Below are 16,034 nucleotides of genomic sequence, written 5' to 3'. Positions count from 1 at the left end.
GACCAGCAAAAAAGCAGAAAGTGGGCTTTGCAGAATGGGAAGATATGAGACACCCAATAATAATGGATGAAGTGCAAAGTAGCGTACTGTTCAAAGTGTCAGTTAGAGGAGTCATAAGAGGAAAATCTCCTATCATTCTGGGAGAAAAAAGATTGCTTATTTCCACGACTAATGCGCCTTGCAAGGAGAATCTTGTCCATTCCTACAACACACAGGTGCAAGCGAATGGTCATTCAGTGCAGCTGGCCACGTTTGGAGGCAAGGCGGAATCGCCCCGAATTCAGGCACAGTAGATATTCTTTTTTTGCACAGTGCGAAGAAAAAGGCCAAGTAAACATAACATACAGTAGCTGCCGTTTAGGCTGAAGTGGCACCGTTTTTGTTGTCTTGTTCCTGTATCTGTAAAAGCTAAAAAAAAGTCTTATTTTTACTTTCTGTATATAATTGAAAATATAGAAAATGTTGTCTAAAGACAAACTTTTGTTTTTATAAATAAAAGAGATGCGCAGATTAGCTCACTGATTCTGCTGTTAATATCCACGGTGACCTATCATTATGCCTAAAACTAAGAATTAAATTATTAGAGTGACGATCGGGTGCGGATACATATATCAGATAAAACTATATGTGCGGGGGGGTGGATGATTAGTAAAAAGCCACAGATTTGGGTGTCATTTGAGCTGATCCCCACATCTCTAATAGGAGAGAAGCTGTAGAATGAATGAATGAATGAATGAATGAATGAATGAAAACTCATAACCGCTAAAATATTGGAGGGAATGTGGAGATAATATAAAAATTGTAATTTTTATTACTTTATTACATTTATGAACAGAAGTGTTTTTGTCAATATAGACTTTTTCTAATTCACAAAATAACCAAAAAACTAGTATTTCTCATCTCGCGGAAAGACCTGCTTGTTCAACACTGGAATACATCACATCCAGTCAGCTGGTCGCATACGGTCTAGTCACAGGAGTTCAAATATTTCAGAATCCAAATTTTTCACATATACGGAGATGATCGTAACTCTACGCAGCTCCCAAACTACTCTGTCGCTTGTCGTTTGTCGTGTGCAGTGGAAAGGTGGCTTTAGATACACTGTAAAAAATGGCCGTGATTTCAACGGTAAAAAACTGTAAAAATGCTACAGTACAAATTTGTAACCTGGTTAACGGTATGTTTCCTTAATATTTACGGTGGATAACCGTAAATTGACCTTGCCAGAATTCCGTCCATGGCACATAACTTTTTATGCATTTGGTTGACATTAATATGGATCTTTTTAGTTGTTTCCCTATCAGTTATGAACATTAGAGATTTATGTTACATCTAATGTTGATAAACAATGTTTATTTCATGAATTTAATTTTATGCGTGTTACCATACTGGTGTTTAGTGTCACATAGCCAGCAATCTGTTCCTGAAAGATCGCTGGCATACTACACATGTCATTCATGAACTACATATCCCAGCATGCCTTTGCACAAACCAGTCACCATTAATCACACACAGCTGAATATCGTCATCATCAATTGTTTGGACTATTTATACACATTGCACACACCAGTCTATGCGGAATCTTTGTTTGTCAGTACCTGTATGGTTTCAGTGAGTGTCGTCCTGTTTAGTTTTTCTAGTTATGTTTTGATGATTGTTTTGTAATTTTTTGCACTTTGATCATTGCTTTGTTTTTGCATTTTTGATGCCCTTCATGATACCTGAGTTCTTGTTTTTTTTTTGACCTCATTTGTTTTTGCCTGCACGAATAATCTTTTTAATTAAAATTGCATTTGGATCCAACCTCTTGTCTTCGCTCCCTTGACATCCGGTGACAGAAAGATTCCGACACTATGGATCCAGCAGAGGGAAAGATTACTTGCCTGCAACAAGGTAACCGCTCCATCGAACAGCATGTGGAGGAATTTTTGAAGTTGGCTCAGAAAAGTAATATGGACGATTTATGTCTGATGATTTTTTTCGTGGAGGATTATCGGAGCCCCTTCGCTCTATAATGCCAATGCACACCCCAGATTTGACTCTCTTTCATTACATCGAATTGGCTCTGTCTTTGTCAGATTCTTCCTCCACCATTATTTTTAAAGTGGAGGAGAATCCTGGTGATATTTGTAGAAGGTTTAAAGCATCACTCGCACTCAATTCTTCCAGTCCACAGTCAGAACAGCTTGTTTCCCCATCACGTTCTGAACTACCTGATTTCCCGTCACAGCCAGTGCTGCCAGAACCACCACCTGAGACTCATGATAAGCCGGAGACACTTCCTGAGTCCCATAAGAGGCTTGAGCCGCCTCAGGAGTTTTACGAAGGGCTACCAGAGCAGTGTTACTTCCCAGTGCTGCTAGAGCCGTGCGACAGTCCAGAGCTGCCAGAATCAACGATGCTGCCGCCGCCACTGCCAGAGTCGACGTCGCCGCCAGCACTGCCACTGTCAGAGCTGCCAGAGCCACTGTTGCCTGAGTCTCACGAAGAGTCCCAGCCCATGAACAACCCCCAAGGGTTAACCCGCACCCAAAGACGGAGGCTGAAGAGAAAGGCTTCTTCAGCGAGGGTTTCTCCAGCCCCAGAGCGCCCTCCAGTGTCGGCTCCAGCCCCAGAGCGTCCTCCATTGTCGGCTCCAGCCCCAGAGCGCCCTCCAGTGTCGACTCCAGCCCCAGAGCGCCCTCCAGTGTCGGCTCCAGCCCCAGAGCGCCCTCCAGTGTCGGCTCCAGCCCCAGAGCGCCATCCAGTGTCGGCTCCAGCCCCAGAGCCCCGCTCAGCGTCGGTCCCAGCCCTGCTCCTTGCCCTGCCGGCACCACCCAGACGTCTTTCCCTGCCGGCACCAGCCCGGCTCCTTGCCCTGCCGGCACCACCCAGACGTCCTGCCCTGCCGGCACCAGCCTGGCTCCTCGCCCTGCCGGCACCTCCCAGACGTCCTGACCTGCCGGTACCAGCCCAGCTCCTCGCCCTGCCGGCACCAGCCCGACTCCTCGCCTTGCCGGCACCACCCAGATGTCTCGCCCTGCCGGCACCACCCAGACGTCTCACCCTGCGGGTCCTAGCCTGGCTCTTCACCCTGCCGGCTCCCCACAAGCCTCCAGCCCTACCGGCTCCCAGCAGTGTTCCAGACTCTCCGCAGCTCCACTCCCCAGGCCCTCCGCAGCTCCACTCCCCAGGCCCTCCGCAGCTCCACGCTCCAGGCCCTCCGCAGCTCCACGCTCCAGGCCCTCCGCAGCTCCACGCTCCAGGCCCTCCGCAGCTCCACGCTCCAGGCCCTCCGCAGCTCCACACTCCAGGCCCTCCGCAGCTCCACGCTCCTGGCCCTCCGCAGCTCCACGCTCCTGGCCCTCCGCAGCTCCACGCTCCTGGCCCTCCGCAGCTCCACGCTCCTGGCCCTCCGCAGCTCCACGCTCCAGGCCCTCCGCAGCTCCACGCTCCAGGCTCCAGGCCCTCCGCAGCTCCACGCTCCAGGCCCTCCACAGCTCCACGCTCCAGGCCCTCCGCAGCTCCACGCTCCAGGCTCCAGGCCCTCCGCAGCTCCACGCTCCAGGCTGGGCCAGCTTCTGGTTTCTGGCCCTCCGTCCCTCCCCCTGTTCCGCCTCTGCTCCACCTCCCTCCAGGATTTTTCTAAGAGCGTCTGGTATCCGCTCTTGAAGAGGGGGTACTGTCACATAGCCAGCAATCTGTTCCTGAAAGATCGCTGGCATACTACACATGTCATTCATGAACTACATATCATAGCATGCCTTTGCACAAACCAGTCACCATTAATCACACACAGCTGAATATCGTCATCATCAATTGTTTGGACTTGCACACACCAGTCTATGCGGAATCTTTGTTTGTCAGTACCTGTATGGTTTCAGTGAGTGTCGTCCTGTTTAGTTTTTCTAGTTATGTTTTGATGATTGTTTTGTAATTTTTTGCACTTTGATCATTGCTTTGTTTTTGCATTTTTGATGCCCTTCATGATACCTGAGTTCTTGTTTTTTTTACCTCATTTGTTTTTGCCTGCACGAATAATCTTTTTCATTAAAATTGCATTTGGATCCAACCTCTTGTCTTCGCTCCCTTGACATCCGGTGACAGTTTAGTAGCTGTGTGAATGACACTGAGCACCTTCTATATGCCAATACTCTTTTCTGCTTGTGGGAGAAGTTGATTGTGATGAGCATTGGCTCATTATATAACTTCCTCATCACCACCTGCATGTGGTTGTGCTAACGTGTCTAACTGTGTAACAAAAGATGTGTAGATGTTGATCATTCAAAATACAGAAATATTACTTCTATAAATTTATAAAATATGGTAGTTTACTGTAAAAACAAGAAATTACTTTTACGGTTTGTACCATGTTTTTAACGGTAAAATACTGGCAACCACAGCTGCCGTTTTTTTACCTTAAATTTTACGGATTTATTTTTTACAGTGTAGAGTCTATTTCTATTGTTTGCCAATCAGAGGCAGAGTGCAGGTGTTCACACACAAGCACACACACTGTCAGGCCCTTTTTACACTAATATGTTTTAGTTTGAAAATGCATGTTTTGCTACGGTTACACCTTTCATCCACACTATGCTGGAGTTTTTGAGCCAAGAAGCGCTGAAGAGGCCGTTTTGGTTTTAAAGTGTCAGCGTGAAAGGGGGAAAATGGAGACATCTGAAAACCAAGGGCTTTTCCCACAATATTAAGTGCACAGAAGTTCAGTCTTGCACCCTTTCCTTAAGTTCAGACTTTGCAAGTTTGATATGGAAAACAAACTCCCCAGGATAAGTAGACTACTTTATAATGTCATTCACATCACTCTGGCTAAGTTATTCACGATAACAATAAAATGAAACATGTTACGAGGAACTGTCTATTTTCATTTTGATATTAACAACTTAAATAACATTGCCTCCTTTTATTTTCTTTGAAAAATATGAAACATACCCTTTTGCTGAATATCAGCTTTAATAATCAATAATGGCCAATATAAAAGTATAACGTACAATAATTTTATACAATATAGGAAATAAAGGCAAGCAATCAGTCAAATTGTGTGTGGTCAAGTGATGAGCATTTTCAGCAGTGTAGATGTAAATCTTTTCATAAGCGCAAGGTGAAACGGCAGTGTGGACGTGGATCGTTTTTGTTCTAAAATGCCATTTAACACTAAAAGGTATTAGTGTAAATGGAGCCTTAGTAGCACATACCAACGACCAGGAGTCAGAACGATAACGAATCCCACAATTTCAAAGATAGCTTTTGCAAGATGGAAATAGCACTACTTTTCTCTTGTTGAGGTGAAAGGCAAGAATGTTTATGTATTGTGCAACCTATGGCCAGGAAAAAAAAACAATCTCTCTGCATCAGTTACAAGTAATTATAATCTAATGAAGCACCTCATGATATCACATGCCGCCACAAAATTTGTGACATTAAAACAACTAAAACTTGATTTTCTCCACCGCAAACACTTATTATTTAGATAGAATTAAACAAACTAATATCTATATGTTCTAAACCATCTATGGTGTTTTATTGTGTTGCAACTATAGCAGTGATAATATTTATAATGATGTGTTGAATTTGGTTGTCTCTCAAATAGTTCCACAACACTAAAATAGTGTAGATTAGTGTGTAATGTTTTAATTTAATTTAATTTTTATTTGACATTAGATTTTTTAAAGTAATGCAATAGTTACTTTACCTGTTAATTAGTTACTTTTATAATTATGGAACTCGGTTACTAACTTAGTTACTATTTATGAGAAGTAACTAGTAACTATAACTAATTACTATTTTAAAGAAAAGTGCTGAAGACCCTATTTTAGTTTGGAAATGTTTGTGTTCCGGTTCAGTACAGATGGCTACTTGGGTTGAATATGTTAAATCATTCATTGATCAGCATGGAACAGTAAAAGTGAAAGCTCTTGTGCTTCTTTGCAATGGCGTCACAACATGCTGTTCACTTGCACGATGCAAGCTTCTGGAGGAGGGCACATACATCTGAAGTAGTGAAGTCAGGCAAAGGCTTTCAAAGAAAAGTGGCTTTGCAATCAAACAACAGTGCATTGACTTTAATGCAAGTAGCTATTGCCAATCAGTAATAGTAATGAACAGAGGATTGACATATGCTCATTTTGGCTTTTTAAACACAACTCTTATGGTGCATTGTTGGCTATCCTGGAAGGAGTTAGAGAATGGTAGATGCACCAAGTTGAATAGATAAGATGTGATGAAGCATTGGGCTGCCTGAAACCACAAGCAGTTCTGTCATGTAGATGTGAAAATGGAAAAGACAAGTGGTCCAAGAACCGAGCCCTGAGGCACCCCAGTAGCTATAAGCAAAGACTTAGAAATCTCACCCTTTCAAAACACCCTGGATGACCTACCTGAGAGGTAGGATCTTAACAACTGGAGTGCAGATCTAAGATGGCCATCGTCATGAGGGTTGACAGGAGAATCTGTCTGCCTACTGTGTCAAAAACAGCTTGCATTTCTGCAAGATGAGCACTAAATAACTGCCCTCATTTTTAATATACTGCTCTGTTTCTAAAAATTGTTCAGTTGTTTCAAAATCTCCTAAGACTGAGAGCTGTGAATTAGTATGGATAACCTGGTCTTTGCTCAGGAGGTGCAATGGAGGATGAAAACTACAGAGGCAAGTTATTACTGAAGAAAAGAGAGGAAAACATTGACCTCCCTCTGGGACACACACAGTTACAGAGAGAGGAAAATGACAAAAGAAAGAGACTGAGCTGTATTTATCCCTGAGCTCCTTTGTCTCTGAAGGACTGAGGAAGTGAAGCATAAAATGCTATTGCATACACGAGTTTCTCATCTGTTAGCTATATGTTATGTTGAAGATCCTATTGAAATAAAGGCAATACATTTAGGTTTTCTACTGGTTTAAGCAGAAAATGTTTCAAACAAGGAAACTGGAAAGATTCAGAAATTTTCAAAATGCATTGCTATTCTCTCTTGAATAGAATCTATGCTTAATTTTTAACAAAAGATGGGGCTGTTTGCTGTACGAACAGCAGAACTCAGTCTACATCCAATTCCTTACAAATACCACTTGAATCTATAACCATGATGTTTTTTTAGCAACAATTTTTATTTTATTTCATTATATAATTTAAATTAATTTATATTTAATTTATTTATTTTAAATTAACAACGGTTAAATTTTTCAGTTTAGAAAAAAATACAAAAAACAAAAGTACAACAAGAATAATATAGATTCAAAATAACTTGACAGACTTTGAAAGAAAAAATAAATGATTAATAAAACTAATATTAAATAATACAGCAATAACATATTTGTCTAATTTATATACTTTAATTTCTATCAGTTAAAGAAAAGAGTCACCATCTAGATTCTCCAAAAAGTCACAGAATATTTTCCAAATAGACCAAATTATCTGAATTTTGTTTTTCAAAAAGTAGGTTATCTTTTCTTAGGCAAGGCAAGAGGTCTTCCCCTTTATCCACTGAGATAACTAGTCTTCTTTTTTTTAAATAACTCGCAATTACATGCTTGGATATAGCTTGCTTTGCATGATGTCACCCTTAAGCACTTTGGTAATTGTCACATGACCTTACAGAACACTATTTGATAACACTTTATTTTAATGGTCCCTAATGAACATTTTGTTGATTAAAAATTGCACTGCAACTACATGCCAATTACTTCTCATTTAAGTATTAGACTGTCTGCTTAATATCTGCTGATACTGCTCCTTCAACAAACATTTAACTGACTATAAGAAACTTTGCAAGTTCATGTCAACTTACGCTAACCATAACCCCAACCCTAACCCAAACCTTACAGTCTACCTATAATGCAATGTAAATTAAATTTAACAAAATATGTTAAAGAGACTATCAAAATAAAGCAATACTATCATTTGAATACACTGATTAACCTCTCAATTCTCAATGCTGAAGACAGATGTGCCATTTAATATATTTGCTGGACATTTAAGTAATGGGAAGTTCTCCCATTGAACTATATATATTTTGTAACATTATGTGTCATTATTGATCAATTTACTGCATTGTTGCTAAAAATGTTTCTTTAAAAATGTATTTACTACAAAATAAACAATAAATAGGCGACATAGTGGCGTAGTAAGCAGTGCTGTCGCCTCACAGCAAGATGGTCGCTGGTTCGACCCTCGGGTGGGTCAGGTGGTGTTTCTGTGTGGAGTTTGCAGGTTCTCCCTGCGTTTGTGTGGGTTTCCTCCGGGTGCTCCGATTTCCCCCACAGTCCAAAGACATGCGGTACAGGTGAATTGGGTAGGCTAAATTGTTTGTAGTGTTTGAGTGTGTATGAATGTTTCTTAGAGATGGGTTGCAGCTGGAATGGCATCCGCTGCGTAAAAACATATGTTGGGTAAGTTGGCGGTTCATTCCGCTGTGGGACTAAGCTGAAAATGAATTAATGAATAAACTATTATTAGTAATAAACTAAATAGTTTTTTAATGTATATAAAAAAAATCTGTACTAAACTGTATTAAAAAAAATAAAGCACTGAACCATAAACATGTGCTATTTATTTATTTATTTTATTATTTTTTAAAGTGTTTTGATTTGTTTGATTTGTGGCGTAATTTCAACAAACATGAAAAAAGGATGGGACACAGAGTAGCTCTGTCAATCTAAAAACCAACAACAACCAAAAGCATGTTAGCTGTGAGCAAGTGTGGTTGAGCTAATGTACTTCATATGAAAAGCAACTGAGAAGTGTCTTAAGGGGGCATGACTCCTCAGATACTAGACAGCATTTGAGAGGTCAGAAGATTTAATGAGACACTGAAGTATGAGGTGATGTCAAAAAACTTTATCCATTATACTGCATGCTTTGGATGTTTATATCTTCTAAATTCGAATTTTGTCTGTTTTGGAGCACGCTAGATTATATATATCCTTAAGACTAACATACTGATACTAGCAAACTACTAACTAGCAGAAAACTTTATTTTGATCTCACAGGGACTTAGAAAAGTGCTTGAATATAAACATTTCAATTAGACTGTCATTTATGTTGGTTCACAATACAGTTCATTACAGTCATCCAGAATAGATTATTGATTCTTTTTACTTTATATAATTATTTTCACAATTCAAACCAACAATGCTGCAGATTATTCTTGTAAAACCATTCAATCAGTTGACTTCTAAACATTTAAAATAGCACTTTTTTACTACATTATATCAAGTTGAAATAAAATAGTTAGCACAAATTAGCACATTAGGAGTCACAATTTTGAGCTAGTTATATTTCAACACTGTGAAAGGAGTCATTTTAGGACAAACTGTCTCTAAACAATAGGTTATTTTTATATTTCTTCCACTGCCTCTCATCTTTCACACAAATACTGTGTTTGTTCTCAAATTCGTCACCCTGCATTCCCAGAAGCCTAAAGTTAGAATAAGGCTTCCTCCTTGCATTTGAGAGAATCTCTCTAATGAAACTGTCAGCTTCGATTCACACTCTGCAGAGTGAAACAGCCTTGTTAAGCAGCTTAATAACAAAAGTGTGTGAGAGAGAATGAGAGCGAGACAAACTCACCTCTTATCTGCCAGATCTGTTTTATTGCCCACCAGCATGATGATGACATCACTTCCTCGCTCCGTTCTCACGTCATCGATCCATTTGGAAGTTTGTTGAAACGAATTCACATCTTTATAGAAGAAAACCAGGACAGAGGTAAGTGGTATTAAGCAAATAATACTGTATTGATTAATATTAATAACTGTACTAATTAACATGCATTTATTAATACTCATTCTGGAAAAATTAATTAAATTAATAATAAATTAAATTAAATTATATATATATATATATATATATATATATATATATATATATATATATATATATATATATATATATATATATTATATAATATTGTATATGTTCTGTATTTTTTTAAATAAATAAAAAGTATAATCAAATACAGAAATATGTGATACGTGTGTGTGTATGTGTGTGTGTGTGTGTGTGTGTGTGTGTGTGTGTGTGTGTGTGTGTGTGTGTGTGTGTGTGTGTGTGTAATTTTCTAATTAAATTTTTATGTTAGTTATCTTTAATTACCATTTCAAAATACATTCAATATTTTGCAGGCACTGTGCACCACTGAGTGCTTTTGTCATAATATTAAAATGTTCAACTGACTCATAAAATAATTATATACCACAACAAATACAAAAGCAGATGGCCGGGTAGATATTCCTTTTGATATGAGGTTTTATTATGGCATTTACGTCTGCTCATGCACAACCTGACATCAGTAAACCTGCCTCTGCTTCAAGGTGAAGCTGACTTTAGCTGGTTTACCTATTAAATCTGACAATATATTTCCAGGTCATATTAAAAGAGGTGTGTGCTTCACAAGTCACACTGAAGATTACGGACAACCAAACTGTCATCTTTAATTGTGAAAATTAACTTGCAGCTGCTCCTAAGATCTGAAACTGTCTGGTTGTTGTCTGTTATTGTGTAAAAACATACAAAGTCTTTTTGTTAGGTACAACAGTAGTATTAAAGGTACTATAGAAAGAAAAACAGAATATACCTTGGCATCGTAGTGTAAAAAAAAAAAAGATACTGCAGCTTATAATATTTCCTATGTAAGTGGGATGCTTATTTTGAAAACTGGTTAGGCTTTAAGGAACACTAGAAGTGAGCAGCCATGCATGAAGTATGTTGTCTGTATACAGCTCTTCAGAATGCAAAATTCAGGAAAGACGGATTATAAGTTTATTCAGCGCCACGCCAAAATTTAACGTTATATTGTCTATATTGTAGATATCAAATGACATCTTAAACGTAATGTATCACTTAGGGATGCTCATAATAACAGATTCACCGTTAACCGAAAGAGTGCGTTTTTGACCGATATCAGTTTAGAAACAAGCTGCCCACAAGTCGGAGTGTCTGGATTTTCTCTCAATCATAGCATAACCACAAACACCTCACATTAGTTATGATGATTTAGTGTACAACCAACAAACCAATCCTTTTTCCATTTGGAAAATTACAGTTATTAATAGTTCTTATAAAATACACATTTTTAAAATAGCTCAAAGCCCAATCTACGAATCAATCAAATACAAAAGTTTTCTTGATTTTTGCATAATGAAATGCTTTCAGAGGCTTTTATTTTATATCTTATTAAACATGTATGTAAATTAATGCAATATCATGTAAACAACTAAATTGTTATATGCTATAGTAGCCTATACTTTAAAAAAGTCAACATATGAGCCTTGTCATTGTCTTTCATCACACGCAGTGCGCACACATGAACCGCGAGTGAAAGAGGAAATAAAAGCACACAAGCTCTAAGGTAAAACCAGACGCTCAAGAGATAATCTATAAACTAATAACTTCTATTAAAAAATTTCGACAGAGATTTGTGATATAAGAATAACAGCAGAGCATTATTTAAATTAATATTTTTTATGAAGCGATCAATCTGAGGTAGCCTGGCAAAAGAAAAAACAAAACTGGTTCTTAAAAAAAGATCTCAGTCAGTGTTTTCCTTTAGTAATTTAAATTAGTAATTTAAGTGAAAAATATCTAGGGCAGGCTTATTTATTTTATTCTTTTTATTTAGTTTATTCTTTATTTCTGCGCTGTTGGAAACACTGCAGGTGTGTGAAGATGCTCTGTTGTTATGTTTAGCAGTTAATCAGTATTTTTAAATGCATTTAATGTGTCAGACACAAAATAGACACGTCAATTATTATTTTTTTAATTAAATAATAATTTAATAATAATCTGACCAGTTGAGGGTTAGTATTCGGTTAACGAGCGGCGGTTGTCGGTTGGCAAAATTAACCGAAACTGCATTCAATGGCACCTTTAATGTTCTAACAGGTGAAAACGTTCAGTTCAAGTAGTCATTTCTTATTCTGACGATTAATCAGAACATAAGCATTACTGTATGATGTGTTATACTCACTTGTGATGTCATACACCACCACAGCTACAGTGGAATCTCTTATATAGCTCGGGATGAGGCTCCTAAAGCGTTCCTGGCCTGCCGTGTCCCACAACTGCAACCGAACCTGCAAGTCAGAGACCCCCAACTGAACAGTCAAATTATTCAGCCTCTCAAAACACACATACACACACGATAACAAACACATTCAGTGAGCCAAGCAAGAAGATAGATCAATACGACCTTATAAAAAGCACGGCTGAAGGTCATAGAATCATTTCTGGGTTATTACACTCACAGGTATCTCTAGACGATACTTTCTGTTTTCTTTATACATGAGATTCCAGTTATATTACGAAACTATCACAAACCCAACTGATATAATAAAAAAAGACTTTGAGAGTCAATCCAATTTCATTACAAGTCTTTTGTTTTGCCACTGCATGGAAAAAAAGGGGAGTGCATTTGATTTACTGCTGTGTTAGAACATGCTAGACTGCTTACCGTTCTGTCCTCCAAATACATGGTTTTTGACAGGAAGTCGATTCCAATTGTAGCCTGTAATGACAGAAGGAAAACATTATGTAAGAAGAAAATGAAATCAGATGTTGAAATTGAGTGGAAATATGGTGGTTTCTGTGCAGAGCAAATGAAAAGGTGTTCTTGATGGCGTACTGTGAATCAGCAAATGCTGTCTAGATTAAAACAGACAACCGTTATGGTCTGCTTGTCAGTTTGATGAAGGTAATAACTGCTAGAAATGATCACTCTATTCTGGGTTCTGTTTCTCTTTTTGATATATTACACAAATTACATTGTCAGATTGTACCACCCTATAATCAGTCAGTCAATCAAATCAAATCAAAGATCGATTGATCAATCAAATCAAATCAATCAATCAATAAATTAAATCAACCATCCAACCAACCAACCAACCAAATCAAATGAGTATTTTTGTGCAATTAATTGTTAGTTTGTGTTGCATGAATTAGTCAGTTAATAAGTACAAATCTATTTTTAGTGAATATTCAATTGCAATATTACTTTATACATTACATTTCAAAAGCAACTAATACAAATGCATTTCTATTCAAATGTAAAGGTGCCATAGAATGACAATCTGTCATTCTACACTGAATCATTAATATGTACAACCTTACACTATGCTAGATTGCCCACAATGTATGAGAAAATAATAGGAAAGGATGGGAGAGGCAGACAGAGTAAAGAAGCAGTTCTGTGAAACAGGCTGTGATGCTTCTCATCTGTATATAGTTCGTCAGAAAGCAAAATTTGGGATATATGCATTATATAGTTCAGCATGTAATCAGTGCCAACCTAAAATGGCTTCGAAAAATTTGTAAGTATTGTATATCTCTTGTTATTTTAACACCTATAATGTGGAATTTGCCAAGTATGTTTGTAAAGAGCAAAGAGTTCAATGCACGTTTATGCATCATGTCATATCACTCAGCTCTTACTTGAACTTTTAAAGTCAAAGAACATCATTCAATTTTATAAAACTCAACTGTTTACTCCCTTTTGTTAAGTAAAATAATACTATTGCCTATGTTTTATTTAAACCCTCTATTAACCCTCTTGTGGTCAATCCCAGTTGTAAGAGAAACAAATAATAACTTGATTTCTAGTTGATCATTTGGAAAAGTGGCAGAAGGTAGATTTTTCTGATGAATCATCTGTTGAACTGCATCCCAATCATCAAAAATACTGCAGAAGAACTATGGGAACTCATACGGAGGAGGCATTGAAAGATAAAGATGAATACAAATATTCTTGATAAACTCTGGGATCTTTTTCTGCCATACAAGATGACTTTATTAAGAAGTTATGTGAGTCATTGCAGAGATGTCTGGACGCAGTCCTCCAAGCTCAAGGGAGTCATACACAATATTAATTCTTTTTACACTGCACCATAACTTTATATTCAATACTGTACATTATTTCTGTTTAGTGACAAGACTATTGTCTTAAAAAAGACAGACTTACTGTCCTTATTAAATAATTTAAAATCAAGGCATGATCATATTTTATTTTGGTAAAATAAGCGTAATCTAGAGGCCTTTACCTTTCATATAAGCCACTAAGCTACCAAATGGTCAACTAGAAGTCAAGTTATTATTTGTTGTTCCTAAAACTTGCAAAGGCGACTGAACTTTTGTCAGGTAGTGTAGTTGCTTACAAATAGCTTTAAAAATTGTTTTTAGTGTTTCATTTACATGAATTAATCTCATTTACAACATGTACATTTGTTTAAGCATGTATATCACGCATCTGAAGCCTTCTAAAAATTACTCATTAACAGCATAAATGTAAAAAAAGTAAAACAGAATTAATCCCGCAACAACAAACCCAGCAACTGCTTGAATATGGTTACAATATCTGTTAATAGATATCCTGAACTAATCATCACTCAATTTAATGGTAGAGGCTTTAATGGTAGAGATGGGTTGCCAACATAAAAATGATAAAATGCCGCACTGGCTCCAGGCCACTTTTCAACTGGTGAGATTACTTCACCCTGCACACTGATGGGAAAAAAGACTGTCACTGAAAGCAAAATTCATCCTCCACTGGTGCTTTTATTTCAATAAGAGTGCAGTCGATTGAATCTTTTACATTTGTGAAATCAGCGATTGCTGAAAATTGCCATTTGCGTGTCACTGTTGAGTTCAGCACAGAGTACAGAGTGTTTTAAATACCATCTGTTCAATCCAGTAGCCAAAAATACCAAATATGCAGAGTGTACGCAGGCTTGGGAGATTATTTGGATAATGGTTCGAACACTATTATGTGAAATTAGTTTTTTTATTAATCCGCATGTGAACATAAAGATTTTTTCAGAGGTGTTTTGTGTGTACTTTAATCTAGAAGGCCACTAGTTTTCTCAGTAGTAGCTCCCGGTGGGCAGCTGACAGATCAATATAGAGGATCACAGATCAGATTACATTATGGATGTCTGCAGTACAGCAGATTGTGAAATGTCTAACTTTTCTACAGCACAAAAGAGCAGATAAGGACAGCTATCGGAAAGCCAAGCCTCTAGAATGAAGTTTATATAATGCTCTGTCTCTGGGAACCATTTAAAGATTTAGTATCATTTATTTTAGATTAGATGTATTTGACTACTCTTGGTGTGCTTGAGTTAATGTTACTTTAATATTTGGATTCATAATGACATTTATATACTCACTTTGCAACAAGATCCTCAAGGCTGTTTGTATGCTGGATAGTATATAACTAACTACCCAGCTATGTAGTGTTTAAATTGATGTAATAATAACACAGGGCCAGAACATGTATTATATATTTTGACTGATTTATTTATTGAATTCCATATTAAATATTTTTTATTTATTTTATCGAATGAACTGAAATCAAGGATATTGTTTTTAATTCAACCATAATTATACACATTTGAACAAAAATACAATTTTAAGGCTATGGAATATGGCCTCTTTAAAAGTGCAGTATGAGTGCCTAGCTGAACTAGGTATTGCACACCTGGTTTAAAACACACACAAGCACAGGTTGCCAGATTGATGACATTAACAAGAGCGAGCCTGATTTTGAGCCTATAGGATAATTTAAGTCATATTCCAACTAAAAGCAACGGCACGTAATATAAGAAATGTTTTCCATATTAAAATAAATTTTTGTCCTAACCAACACCAGAAATTTATATTTTAGAAAAGGCTTCTATTTCTTGCAGCTGAACAACATAAAACTATGACAACAATCATCTCAGATACACCTCATGTGCTTTATTCAGCGTTAAATGCTAATGATGCAAGTTTAAATGACATTTTACATGACATGTATTGCCATACTACTGAAAGCAGCAGAAGATAGTTTACCTCAGATATTGAAAATAAAATAAAGCATTTGAAATTGAACTTTAGAACTTTGTGCAAGCCAACAAATATCATTGATTCAGCATGTGCATTTAATTGTTAAAGAGGTTGAATGGGTATTAATTAGATTATAAACCTTACCATTTTGTTGGAGTGCTTCTAAATGGCTGTATTTAAGTTTGTCATATTTAAGTCATGTTGGGCTGGTGTAATCAGCCCAATTGC

At 37.5% G+C, this 16,034-nt stretch overlaps 2 protein-coding genes across 5 annotated transcripts in view; one reads left to right on the top strand and one right to left on the bottom strand.

Moving 5' to 3' along the window:
- rab6ba (RAB6B, member RAS oncogene family a) overlaps positions 1-16,034 on the bottom strand; it is a 213,692-nt gene that overhangs the window by 50,246 nt on the left and 147,412 nt on the right. The window contains exons 3-6 of one of the 4 annotated variants that reach the window (XM_087255669.1): positions 12,442-12,495; positions 11,959-12,064; positions 9,561-9,672; positions 8,834-9,483 (exon numbers count right to left, since the gene is read on the bottom strand). In XM_087255669.1, the coding sequence (XP_087111795.1) occupies positions 9,477-9,483; positions 9,561-9,672; positions 11,959-12,064; positions 12,442-12,495 (279 nt within the window). In that variant the 3' untranslated portion in view covers positions 8,834-9,476. 4 annotated transcript variants of the gene reach the window in all.
- LOC147836368 (uncharacterized) lies at positions 1,415-4,051 on the top strand. Its single transcript, XM_087257296.1, has 2 exons — positions 1,415-2,596; positions 2,658-4,051. Coding segments are annotated over exons 1-2 (972 nt in total). The 5' UTR covers positions 1,415-2,595; the 3' UTR covers positions 3,629-4,051.

The sequence above is a fragment of the Danio rerio genome, chromosome 6, assembly GCF_052040795.2.
Source record: "Danio rerio strain M-AB ecotype USA chromosome 6, GRCz13ab, whole genome shotgun sequence".
NCBI classification, from domain to species: Eukaryota; Metazoa; Chordata; class Actinopteri; order Cypriniformes; family Danionidae; genus Danio; species Danio rerio.
The sequence above is the reverse complement of the archived record's forward strand: the minus strand, read 5'-3'. Positions and strand labels throughout refer to the sequence as shown.